This window comes from Pseudophryne corroboree, chromosome 2, assembly GCF_028390025.1.
Source record: "Pseudophryne corroboree isolate aPseCor3 chromosome 2, aPseCor3.hap2, whole genome shotgun sequence".
In the NCBI taxonomy this organism is placed as follows: Eukaryota; Metazoa; Chordata; class Amphibia; order Anura; family Myobatrachidae; genus Pseudophryne; species Pseudophryne corroboree.
This window is the reverse complement of record NC_086445.1, coordinates 114,841,263-114,854,857: the sequence shown is the minus strand read 5'-3', so window position 1 is coordinate 114,854,857 and position 13,595 is coordinate 114,841,263. Positions and strand designations below refer to the sequence as shown.

At 43.4% G+C, this 13,595-nt stretch overlaps 1 protein-coding gene across 1 annotated transcript in view; it reads right to left on the bottom strand.

Annotated features, from left to right (window-relative positions):
- The window catches only part of LOC134990454 (transient receptor potential cation channel subfamily M member 2-like), a 220,330-nt gene that overhangs the window by 84,591 nt on the left and 122,144 nt on the right, over positions 1-13,595 (bottom strand). Inside the window, exons 12-15 of the mRNA XM_063950688.1 lie at positions 11,056-11,151; positions 10,809-10,938; positions 10,522-10,664; positions 3,304-3,416 (exon numbers count right to left, since the gene is read on the bottom strand). Of these exons, the coding sequence (XP_063806758.1) occupies positions 3,304-3,416; positions 10,522-10,664; positions 10,809-10,938; positions 11,056-11,151 (482 nt within the window). The remainder of the gene's footprint in view (positions 1-3,303; positions 3,417-10,521; positions 10,665-10,808; positions 10,939-11,055; positions 11,152-13,595) is intronic.

Genomic DNA, 13,595 nt, shown 5'->3' with positions numbered 1-13,595 from the left:
ACGTCACCTGCAGCGCATTCATAATAAGTCAGTGACAAGTTCAAAAACTTTGGGTGACAGCGGAAGCAGTCCACTGACCAGTAAATCCCTTCCTCTTGTAACCAAGCTCACGCAAACCACCCCACCAACTCCCTCAGTGTCAATTTCCTCCTTCCCCAGGAATGCCAATAGTCCTGCAGGCCATGTCACTGGCAAGTCTGACGAGTCCTCTCCTGCCTGTGATTCCTCCGATGCATCCTTGCGTGTTACGCCTACTGCTGCTGGCGCTGCTGTTGTTGCCGCTGGGAGTCGATGGTCATCCCAGAGGGGAAGTCGTAAGCCCACTTGTACTACTTCCAGTAAGCAATTGACTGTTCAACAGTCCTTTGCGAGGAAGATGAAATATCACAGCAGTCATCCTACTGCAAAGCGGATAACTGAGTCCTTGACAACTATGTTGGTGTTAGACGTGCGTCCGGTATCCGCCGTTAGTTCACAGGGAACTAGACAATTTATTGAGGCAGTGTGCCCCCGTTACCAAATACCATCTAGGTTCCACTTCTCTAGGCAGGCGATACCGAGAATGTACACGGACGTCAGAAAAAGACTCACCAGTGTCCTAAAAAATGCAGTTGTACCCAATGTCCACTTAACCACGGACATGTGGACAAGTGGAGCAGGGCAGGGTCAGGACTATATGACTGTGACAGCCCACTGGGTAGATGTATGGACTCCCGCCGCAAGAACAGCAGCGGCGGCACCAGTAGCAGCATCTCGCAAACGCCAACTCTTTCCTAGGCAGGCTACGCTTTGTATCACCGCTTTCCAGAATACGCACACAGCTGAAAACCTCTTACGGCAACTGAGGAAGATCATCGCGGAATGGCTTACCCCAATTGGACTCTCCTGTGGATTTGTGGCATCGGACAACGCCAGCAATATTGTGTGTGCATTAAATATGGGCAAATTCCAGCACGTCCCATGTTTTGCACATACCTTGAATTTGGTGGTGCAGAATTTTTTAAAAAACGACAGGGGCGTGCAAGAGATGCTGTCGGTGGCCAGAAAAATTGCGGGACACTTTCGGCGTACAGGCACCACGTACAGAAGACTGGAGCACCACCAAAAACTACTGAACCTGCCCTGCCATCATCTGAAGCAAGAAGTGGTAACGAGGTGGAATTCAACCCTCTATATGCTTCAGAGGTTGGAGGAGCAGCAAAAGGCCATTCAAGCCTATACAATTGAGCACGATATAGGAGATGGAATGCACCTGTCTCAAGTGCAGTGGAGAATGATTTCAACGTTGTGCAAGGTTCTGATGCCCTTTGAACTTGCCACACGTGAAGTCAGTTCAGACACTGCCAGCCTGAGTCAGGTCATTCCCCTCATCAGGCTTTTGCAGAAGAAGCTGGAGGCATTGAAGAAGGAGCTAACACGGAGCGATTCCGCTAGGCATGTGGGACTTGTGGATGCAGCCCTTAATTCGCTTAACAAGGATTCACGGGTGGTCAATCTGTTGAAATCAGAGCACTACATTTTGGCCACCGTGCTCGATCCTAGATTTAAAGCCTACCTTGGATCTCTCTTTCCGGCAGACACAGGTCTGCTGGGGTTGAAAGACCTGCTGGTGACAAAATTGTCAAGTCAAGCGGAACGCGACCTGTCAACATCTCCTCCTTCACATTCTCCCGCAACTGGGGGTGCGAGGAAAAGGCTCAGAATTCCGAGCCCACCCGCTGGCGGTGATGCAGGGCAGTCTGGAGCGACTGCTGATGCTGACATCTGGTCCGGACTGAAGGACCTGACAACGATTACGGACATGTCGTCTACTGTCACTGCATATGATTCTCTCAACATTGATAGAATGGTGGAGGATTATATGAGTGACCGCATCCAAGTAGGCACGTCACACAGTCCGTACTTATACTGGCAGGAAAAAGAGGCAATTTGGAGGCCCTTGCACAAACTGGCTTTATTCTACCTAAGTTGCCCTCCCACAAGTGTGTACTCCGAAAGAGTGTTTAGTGCCGCCGCTCACCTTGTCAGCAATCGGCGTACGAGGTTACATCCAGAAAATGTGGAGAAGATGATGTTCATTAAAATGAATTATAATCAATTCCTCCGCGGAGACATTGACCAGCAGCAATTGCCTCCACAAAGTACACAGGGAGCTGAGATGGTGGATTCCAGTGGGGACGAATTGATAATCTGTGAGGAGGGGGATGTACACGGTGATATATCGGAGGGTGAAGATGAGGTGGACATCTTGCCTCTGTAGAGCCAGTTTGTGCAAGGAGAGATTAATTGCTTCTTTTTTGGGGGGGGTCCAAACCAACCCGTCATATCAGTCACAGTCGTGTGGCAGACCCTGTCACTGAAATGATGGGTTGGTTAAAGTGTGCATGTCCTGTTTTGTTTATACAACATAAGGGTGGGTGGGAGGGCCCAAGGATAATTCCATCTTGCACCTCTTTTTTCTTTTCTTTTTCTTTGCATCATGTGCTGATTGGGGAGGGTTTTTTGGAAGGGACATCCTGCGTGACACTGCAGTGCCACTCCTAGATGGGCCCGGTGTTTGTGTCGGCCACTAGGGTCGCTTATCTTTCTCACACAGTCAGCTACCTCATTGCGCCTCTTTTTTTCTTTGCGTCATGTGCTGTTTGGGGAGGGTTTTTTGGAAGGGACATCCTGCGTGACACTGCAGTGCCACTCCTAGATGGGCCCGGTGTTTGTGTCGGCCACTAGGGTCGCTTATCTTACTCACACAGCGACCTCGGTGCAAATTTTAGGACTAAAAATAATATTGTGAGGTGTGATGTGTTCAGAATAGGCTGAAAATGAGTGTAAATTATGTTTTTTGAGGTTAATAATACTTTGGGATCAAAATTACCCCCAAATTCTATGATTTAAGCTGTTTTTTAGGGTTTTTTGAAAAAAACACCCGAATCCAAAACACACCCGAATCCGACAAAAAAAATTCGGTGAGGTTTTGCCAAAACGCGGTCGAACCCAAAACACGGCCGCGGAACCGAACCCAAAACCAAAACACAAAACCCGAAAAATTTCAGGCGCTCATCTCTAACAGTCAACAGCTTGAACCTGACATTCAGAAACTCAGGTGTGAAGGCAATTCATACAGGTATAGAACCTAACCAGTTCAGAACACGTAGCGAACCCTCCAGTGGTGCAATACTGACAGCCCAGTCCTTGTGTTAAAGTAGGTGTACATTAATATTTTACCTACATTTAAGGATAATGAATAGGCCCTTCAGGGAGATAAAAAAAACATGACTGTAATGTTTCTACGTGTTGCAGACTGACCTGTAGGTGATGAGACCGCTGTAGATGAGCGGAAACAGTAACATGCACAGGAAAATCTTCACAAAGCCATTATAAACTGACAGCTTGCCCCACCAGGACTTTGTGAGGAACATCTGTGAAGACAGACAACACATAAATACATATATAATATACTATATACAGGGGCATAGTCATTGCTGTTTCTGTATTATACACACAACAGAGAAACCCTCTCTTTTTGCTTTGTTTTATATTGTCAGATGCTGCTATTTAATGCTCATCAATCCTGGGGGCTGGGATAGAGTGACCAGCGGTGGTGATCCCAGCGGTCAGCATACTGATGGCAGGATCCTGTCCACCAGATTGCCGGGGTGAAGGGGGTAGGGTGTGAGTGAAACGAAGCCCCTTGCGGGCTCAGTGGCTCGCTGCGCTCACCACAGGTTCTGTTCCCACTCTATGGGTGTCGAGGACTAGTCCCTGTTAGTCGGCATGCTGCTGTCGGGATTGCTAGCGATCGGGATTCCGCCATCGGTATAATGTCTGGCGGGATTCCGACCGCCGGTCACATGATTACATCCCAATCCTGGATTGTCCTGCAGATCTTTGCTGACAGATGACCGTTAAAGAGCAACATCTGACAACAGTACTGGAAATTTGTTACCAAAATAAGACACCAACTACTCTATGGAATTATACTATAACTTACATAGTTCAATTTGGATATTTTGTGAGAGATTATTTTATTTATTATTATTATTTTTGGATTCAATATACACATAGTTGCCTACCCTCCCGTTTCAGCCATAAATCTCCTGCTGTCCTGTTCTTCAGACTCTGCCAGGGGTGACACTAGGGAGTTTCTATACGAGAACAGTGATTTGCTGTAACTGCTGAGGATTCACTGCTGACACCTCTCATTATCCCCCATTATCACTTCCTTATGCCTTCTCCAGGTTAATACATCTATCCCTCTGTAACTTCCAGAGCTCAAACAACTGTGATGTGACTGTGAAAAGGCGGCGGGCGCAGTGCTGGTGGCGATATACAATAAGTCATTGTAATGCCGTCAGCTGTGGGCCCCTTGACCCCGTCGGGCCTCGGTGCAATGCGCCGCTTGCACCTGCAGTAGTTCCGCCACTGGATGGCCGTGTTCGTGTTCAAGGGTGTAAGTTATTGCTTGAAAAGTACACACAGTTTGGAGAAAATAATAAGATATGTGTCGGCCAGTTCTGTTGAATGGTTAACAATGGTGCATGATAAATCACCCTGTCAACCACAAGTCCATTTTGGCTGTATTTATTGACAACAACAATATTTGTACACTGTTAATAATGTATTTATTACCTCCCTGCTGTAATAAACATATAAATATATTATTATTGGCTGTTTCAACCTCAATAAGTATCTTCAAGATCAGTCTGCCTGCCCAGTATAATACACACAATCGCAATGAGTTCCAGTAACTTGCAATAGAACACCATAAGTCAATATATGAGATAAGAAAAAAAGAGTGGCAGCGCAATGTGTAAGAGCATATATATGCTAATTAGGAGCTGACATGTAATGATGTAGAAATATTTTATTATAAGGATAGCATTGATTAAGCACGTAAAAACAATATTATAGTGCAATATAGTAAAATATAAAACAGAAACACCTTGAGCTTAAAATTGTATAATGTCCTCCGGTTTTAATGAGGAAGCAGATCAAATTGAATGTCCATATGCGGATCCACAATCAGGTGAGCAGCTGAACAACAGATGTTAATAAACGGAAGCCGTAATAGGAAGTCTGAGTGTGGCAACAAACAAAACTGCTGTATGAATAATAATACACCTTTGATAAAGTCACATGATCTGTGACGAAACGCGTCAGGACCCCGCCTACTTGCACACCTTGACTTCATCTTATCACACAGGTAGCAAGCTGCTGTCCATAGCCTGTGACAACTCGGTTTTCGCCCCGGCTTCCTCCTCCACCGCCGGTATTTTCCATCTGCCTGCTGAGCTCGTCACACTCGGATTCCCGTCCCGGCTTATCCACCTGCTGCCGGTGATTTCTATCCTCTGGGTGAATTACAGAGAGACCTCGGCTCCGGTCACGGCTCTGCTAACTGCCGTCGGTGACCTCCGTCAGCACGCTGCTGATCAACTGCTTCCATCCATTCAGGGATAAACACATTCTCTCCTTCTGCTGCATTATTCAGCGTTGGACACTGCAGGAACATACGACCGAGGACGCTCGGTCGGGACCAGCCCACGGAGAGGTATTTATTCATACAGCAGTTTTGTTTGTTGCCACACTCAGACTTCCTATTACGTCTTCCGTTTATTAACATCTGTTGTTCAGCTGCTCACCTGATTGTGGATCCGCATATGGACATTCAATTTGATCTGCTTCCTCATTAAAACCGGAGGACATTATACAATTTTAAGCTCAAGGTGTTTCTGTTTTAGATTTTACTATATTGCACTATAATATTGTTTTTACGTGCTTAATCAATGCTATCTATATAATAAAATATTTCTACATCATTACATGTCAGCTCCTAATTAGCATATATATGCTCTTACACATTGCGCAGCCACTCTTTTTTTCTTATCTCATTTCTCGTTCTTGAACACACACACAGTGTTCTGTGGCAGCGCATGTGGTAGAGCAACTATTAAATTATACAACCATTGGGTACTGTTTTCCTAGGCGCTTTGTGGCAATGTTTTGTTTGTGTTATAAGTCAATATATGTATGAGTATATATTCTCTGTTCTCTTCTGAGAGAGAAGATAACCATCATACCTATGCGCATACTTAAGAGGTTCACATTCCTCTATCCATAGGACATATTTATTTATGGTACCTTATAAGGAACACACACAAAGTCAGCCTGCCAGCTTGATATGTGGTATTGGATGTGATACTTGAAAAGATCATCAAATACAACAGCGACAACTGTCTGATTTTCCACATCTCCCAGCACGAGAAATAACGGGGTTCATCCATTTGTGTGAGGAGAGTCTTGAAGATCACTAAAGAAACCTTTATGGGCCTTCAACACGCTTATAGAAGTAAGCATACATGTAAGAGTTCATCACCTTAATTCCTGCATACCACACGCGGTGCCTTTGAAAAAGAGGTGGATGTATGATCTTCCTATCTGGGACTATATCAACACCTTCATCCTACGTGTTACACAGTGGTGAAAGATCCATCTTCGTTACAGGATTACACTATGTTGTATTTCTATTTTTATTTTTCATATTGATTGGATGACATCTGTCCACTGGGACAAACTTGGACTTCTGGGACATTGAGCGCAAAAGTGAGAGTACCTTTTTCTTTCTTGCAGGTTGTTATAGATTGGTGGTCTATTTGGTGCTTTTTATTTGCAGCTCTTTTTGTGCGGCGCCAGGAGAGGGATTATTTTCCATTGCCTTATAAGGAATGTTGCTTAGGAATAGAGTCTAGTCAAAAGGAGACTCATATGTCCTCTCTCTTATTTCTACTGTCCGCAGTGTCTTATTAGACAGTGAACTGGGGGTTGAGGGTACAATTGGGAGGGTCAGGGATGAGTGAGACTATAGTGGCTACTGGTGTTGCGGCGCTGGCGGGGGGGGGGGGGGGGGGTTGATGGAGCAGCAGCGCTGGCATCCTGAGGACTACCTAGCATTGTGAGCTCTGTCTTCTTAAAAATAAAATAAATCATAAAATAAAGCTTGGGCTGCTTAATTGCAGCCCCACTGTTTAGAGGTAAACCAGCTCCTGTCCGCACCAAAACTGAATAGCCTTGGGCTGTGGGCGCCGCTGGGCGGGGTATAGGGGGGAAGGACCGGAGCATCCTGGGATATGTTAAAGCTTTAACTGTTTGGTGCCCGGTCCTATCCAACATCTACACCCCATTGTCTCCCCTGTGGAGCCCTATGGACCCTGAAAAAGAAAGTGTAATTGAGAGAAACAAATGGTGTTACTCACGCGGAGAGTCTCCTATTTAAGCCACTGGGAAAAGTTAATGTGATATAGAATTTAGTTAACTGGGCTACATGGAAACAACTTGACTAAAATCTGCATTAAGAATCTTATTTCTGCAACTAAACGCTTAATGCCCCGGACTCCCACGACATACCCAATTACTGTATTCTCAGCATGATATGTCTGAGAGGGCTCTTAATAACCTCAGTATGCACAGGTCTAGGGGAGGCTTTAATCGCTGTTATGCAATAAGACTGATTCATACTTTTGGCCGCTCTTCCATTCCTCATCTCTCTTTCTTTTGCATAGTCTGTCAGTAATAGAAATGTATATTTGGATAATTGTATTAAGATTATCAGGGGGTCTCAACTCCTTCACTTGCTTAGAAAGATCAGAATTCCGTGTGGTATCAGCAATCCAGCATCAGAACTGAGCAGTATAATCAGCCGCAGAGTGTCAGCTGAAGCACATCGTATACTAAGGCCAGGGTTTCCTCAGTCAAAACAATCATTATGAAGACTTTCATCTTAACATTAATGGTTGCATTCTGAACATAAATGTGGTCTGACTTTGCTGTATTTGGGACAATCCACACTGAACTTCTGAGGGCATAGACATATGCAAGTCTGGTGCACCAGCAGATACTATTGCTTACAGCTAACAGCAAATCAGTTACTTGTATTGCTGTGACTAGACAAGTGATTGCAGTTACCAACATTATCTTGCAAGCAAACTGTTTCAAATCTTTGATCTGTTTATTCCAATGTACCTAATAGACTGCCTCCTGTGGACGCCATACTTAGGCCAGATTATTCTCTCATTGTCTGAAGTCAAGTTCAGAGTCCAGTAGCTGGAAAAGCTGGCGGTTTATTGTTCTGGTGACCCTGTCTCTGAGACAGCTGGGTTTAGGATCCAGTACATTTGAATCATTAATAAAGGGTGAAGTAGAGGAAAAGTGAAGGACAAGCCGGCTGCACCATCACACGTGAAGCAAATTACTGGAGTCAGAATAAAACAGGAACATCAGTAACAAAATTATTGGGCAGGGGCACAATAATCTGGCAATGAAGGTAATGACAGGGCTTGGCATAGATCGGAAGTCAAGTCGTGAAGCTAGAACATCCTATAACATCATGGTAGCAGTAAAGAGCCCTACACATTAATAGATCTGCAGCCGAGCTGCCCGACGGCGGATACGGGCGACCTGGCGGGGGGCAGTGACGGGGGAAGTGATGTTTCTTCACTCCCCCCGTCACCAGGCTCCGTAGAAGTGCAGGCAAATATGGACGAGATCGTCCATAATGGCCTGCATGCACAGATGACGGGGCACCAGCGATGAACGAGCGCGGGGCCACGCATCGTTCATCGCTGATGCCGCCACACTGCACGATATCAACGGTATCTCGTTCATTAATGAACAAGCTCGTTCATATCTTGCAGTCAAAGAGTGTAGGGCCTATAAGACTGAGCTGCACTCAAGGCAAAGATAGACAGCTGTCAGAGACATCTCCAGACTCAGCAATCCAGAGCTGAATTTAGGAACAGACAGAATGATAAAACAACATTTGGTATATATTAACAGGTAGACTGAGAGGTCAGACTGTGCTGCATACAAGCTTGGGATAATGAGAGTTGTATACATGAAGTGAACATGTTGCATTTTTGTACAGCAAGACTGCAATGTGCTTAGAGAGGCTATCTGATCCATTTTGGGAATTTGAATTAACCCCTTATCTCTGAGGCTTTTTTCACCCCTGTGTTGAGCCTGTTTTGTTACTTGTTAGGCTGGTTACATCATTATTAGCAATCACTTTATGCAGAACAAACAAATTATTTCTTGATATTTTATCACAAGACTTTGAATTTTGAGAAAACTTTGTTAGTTTGACTATATCCTCATACCACAAAAACAATGTACCTAAGAGGAAGAGAAAGGGGCATATTCGATTGTTTCCCACAGCTGTGAGGTTATTCCTATTCAATTGCCTGTGAGAAAATGAGCAATTACCATGGCTTTTTAATTGCAGCTTCTGAGCAAGTTTGATTTTTCCTAAAATTGTTATTTTAATGAAAAATGTATGAACTTGCTTCTGAACACCTTGGACATCCCCCCTCGCCCTCCTTCCCACCCCCTCATATTTAGTCCAAAAATTATATTATTTTCTGGCAGCCCTGCCTTTCTCCTCTGGCACCAAAGGTCTCTTGCCCTCCCAAGCATCTTCCACAGAGTTGGGGGTAGCAGGACAGCTTCCTCTTCTTCTTTCCAAAGCATCTCCAGCTCTTCTGTCTCCTCACTGAAGACGGAAGCCAGACACTGTTGCTCCTCCTACTATACTGCATCCTTTGAACTCTCACCGGTCTGGCTGGGGGACAGCACCTTCATTCTCCTCCAGGGTCTTTTCCATGAACCTCCAACATGTCAGCGGCAGTGGTGAGGTAATGGGCAACATATACAGACTGATCTTCAATTTTTTTTCTCCCCAACGGGTTTTGGCCGCAATTTTTTTTTAATCAAATACTGCCTGTGTTGGGAGGGCACATACCAGCAGTAATTCAAAATTGGTTGCAAGGCCCACATACATTTCTGGAGCCAAAATTACTGAGTGTAAATGAATATGCCCCAAAATGTTTTGGTTTTTTTTAAATTAAAACTGCAAGAAAGTAAACTAAAAGAAAATGTGTGTATTATTTTTTCCTAGCTACCACTCAGGCATACTATTGAAATTTTGGTGGGACAGTCCCATTTTTGGTCACATCGATGGCCCAAGGTGTCCAGTGGTGGGAGAATGAGTTGGGAGGCCCCCCACACACGCAGTGCCATGCTGTGCACATGGTGACTATTTCATTGAGATAGGAACTGGGGGCATGGCCATCAGCTCCCGGAGCAGTGGGCATGCCACCACAGTGACGAAAAATGTGGCTGTGAATCAGGGTTGAAGCATTTCCCATGAAGCCATGCTCCCTTTAATGAGGCCATGCACCCTTTTCAGGTGTATGGCATGGTCCCTACTTCATCTCACAAGAAGTTGGGAGGTAAGGTAGGAGTATAGGGTTAGACTGTCCCATCAATAAAACCAAGAATGGTGGATAAATTATCAAAAAAGTTTGGCTCCCTTCCCTGTCCTACACTCTTAGTAATTACCAGAACTACATTACTTAGGGCAAATGGGACTCATCTTCAGCAGGTTGAAGATAAGTCAGACTCATCCTTAGTACTGATGTATTTAAAGCGCCAGACATTTTGAAAATAAGATAAAGAAATAATTGTACAAACCTGGACTCCTCCATGAGACATAAAGGTCAGAGTTTGGGACTCCTGAGCAAGTTCTAGGATAGTTTTTCCCCATTTAGGCGACTCGTGCTTCAGGAGAATTTCAGCTTGTTTCTCATTATTAGAGTGACATTTGGAAAAAACACCTAACCAAAAATACAGAAAATGTTTCAGGACAGGTTTGATGGAAAGATAATCAGGAAAGAAAGAAAATAAAAACCAGATAACACGTGATTCAGATTACACATATATAATACTGTTCGATTATTAGGATATAGTAATTATCTTACCCACAGCGTGCTCCTCATAAACATCAGCCAGTGCTTTCATTTCCTCCATGATCTCACTGTCGTCCTCCTTTCTAGCCAGGGCTTTTAGGACTTTGGTGCAAAAAAGGGCCCCAGCTACACAGTCCTGTGTCTGTAGGGAATAGAAGACAACTTATTGCGATGATTTCATGTATTTGTCATATTTCTCCATTATATGTATTTGAATAAAATGAATATTCCTGTATATCGGAATTTGAGCTCTTAGTACCAGACTCCAGACGATCTGTGAAAGTTCTACCCGATGCTGGAGAATGCACCAAAAGAGAAGATCTCGTAAAGGGTATTCCAGACAGTTTTCATTCATCTGTAAATATTGCATAAAAGGTTACAATCACTAAGATTATCTCAAAAAGCAGCAATAGCTTGAATAAACAGTCTTAAGCTTCAGGATCCTTGTACTCTGTGCACTGGCGTATTTAAAATGGGTGCAGTGTGTGCTGTGCTCACGGGCCCACGGTGGTCCAGGGGGGCCCACACCACACACCCTGCACCCATTAATTTAAATACTTACCCTCTGGTGTCCAACGGAGCAGCAGAAGCACGGCAGAAATCACTGGGAAAATGGTGCAGCACCATTTCCCGGTGATTTGCGCATACACAGTAGGAAAATCACTGGGAAAATGGTCGCCATGGCATATTCCCAGTGATTTGTGCATGCACTCTAGGCTCTGGGACAGCACTAGTAGGCCCAGACAGAGCCTGCACATGGGTGGTCATTCCGAGTTGTTCGCTCGTTGTTGTTTTTTTTCGCAACGGAGCGATTAGTCGCTAATGCGCATGCGCAATGTCCGCAGTGCGACTGCGCCAAGTAAATTTGCTATTGAGTTAGGTATTTTACTCACGGCATTACAAGGTTTTTTCTTCGTTCTGGTGATCGTAATGTGATTGACAGGAAGTGGGTGTTTCTGGGCGGAAACTGGCCGTTTTATGGGTGTGTGCGAAAACACGCTGCCGTTTCTGGGAAAAACGCGGGAGTGTCTGAAGAAATGGGGGAGTGTCTGGGTGAACGTTGGGTGTTTTTGTGACGTCAAACCAGGAACAAAACTGACTGAACTGATCGCAGTTGCCGAGTAAGTCTGGAGCTACTCAGAAACTGCTAAGAAGTGTTTATTCGCAATTCTGCTAATCTTTCGTTCGCTATTTTACTATGCTAAGATTCACTCCCAGTAGGCGGCGGCTTAGCGTGTGCAAAGCTGCTAAAAGCAGCTTGCGAGCGAACTCGGAATGACCACCATGGGCCTTCTCCTCTCTAGAAATGCCCCTGAATCAGAAACCAAATAATCACTTTATTAACAGTTCATTAAATCCCAATGGTAATATATATGCCAAGAATGACACCAAAGCTTTCTGACTTATAAATACAAATTCTTAAACACAAAGATAAAGGACCCCACATATACCCCTCTCACAGAAAATAACTGATAGAGAAACATTTAAGGATGTACAGCCAATGCTTTATTTCAATAATTTCTCTCTTTCACGTACACAATCTTGATTGTTTTACGATGTTATGCTGTTGGTAATGAACTATCTTCTTAACTGGATTCAACAAAGGCTATATTTTGTGTATTAGCCTTTCCTCTTCCTGTGCACCAATTATAGGGGCAAATTCAGTAAGGATTGCAAAAATTACAAATTAGCAAAAATTGCGAGCAAAAGCAAAATTGCGAAAGCATGCCCAAACGGAAAAACTGCAACACTAATTTAATTTAACAAAAAGAAGGTGGCCTAGTGAAATGTGCAAATATTGCGAAAACCATCCTTATAATCGCAATTTTTGCGTACATATTACAAATGTACGCAATTTTTGCATACATGTTTCTGATGTTGCATTTTTTGCTAAAAACAGTGTTTTACCCTTAAAAATGGCACAACCTACTTTCCTGCACCCAAATTAAAGAAACTACTCAACAATTGTAAATCAATTCAATCATCACTTAATTAGTCAAATGATCTTGTGGTAATTTAGCAATTATTATTTTAAAGACACCATAGTGTTTTTCTTCAAACATTGACTAATGCCCATAACGGTGTTCAAATATATTCAACTAGAGAGAGTGTGAATTCTAGCCTCTAAACCCTACACAACAGCAATTATTGGTATATGTTTTAACAAACACACTTTTTTTGGAGTCAAAATATTTTAATTCGGAAACAACAGTAACATTTTTATAAAAAAAAATACTGTTTTTTTGATTGTGAAGTGGTCAAACATTACATATTAGTGTTTCTTTGCTTTTATTTACATACCTTACTTTAAGGAATTATGTGTAAATATTTGTTTCAATAAGTATACAAATGGAGCAGAATTTGCAAAACTTGAAAATAAAAAGATGGTGTTGCTGTTCTTCAACATATGTTTATGTGTGTAGCGCACAAATAAAATAAAAAAAATAAAAAATGTATGTGGGTATGTTTTGTTTAACAAAAAAATGTTGGTTGTTTAATAAAAATGTTAGGAAGCTAAATGTCATTCAGCAGATATTACTAAGCAAAGTGCTTGTAAAGGTTATTTTACATTTGCTTCTATCAAATAGTGTGGTTGTCAAACCTTGATTGCAAGTAAGTGTAAACACAAATCGGTTAGTAACATATATTTTCACAATCAACATGTGTTACAGAGTTATAGGCCCTACACACTGGCCGATTTTCTGAAAGATATGAACGATCTCGTTCATAAATGAACGAGAACTCGTTCATATCTTTCAGTGTGGAGACTCCAGCGATGAACGATGCTGCGCGGCCCCG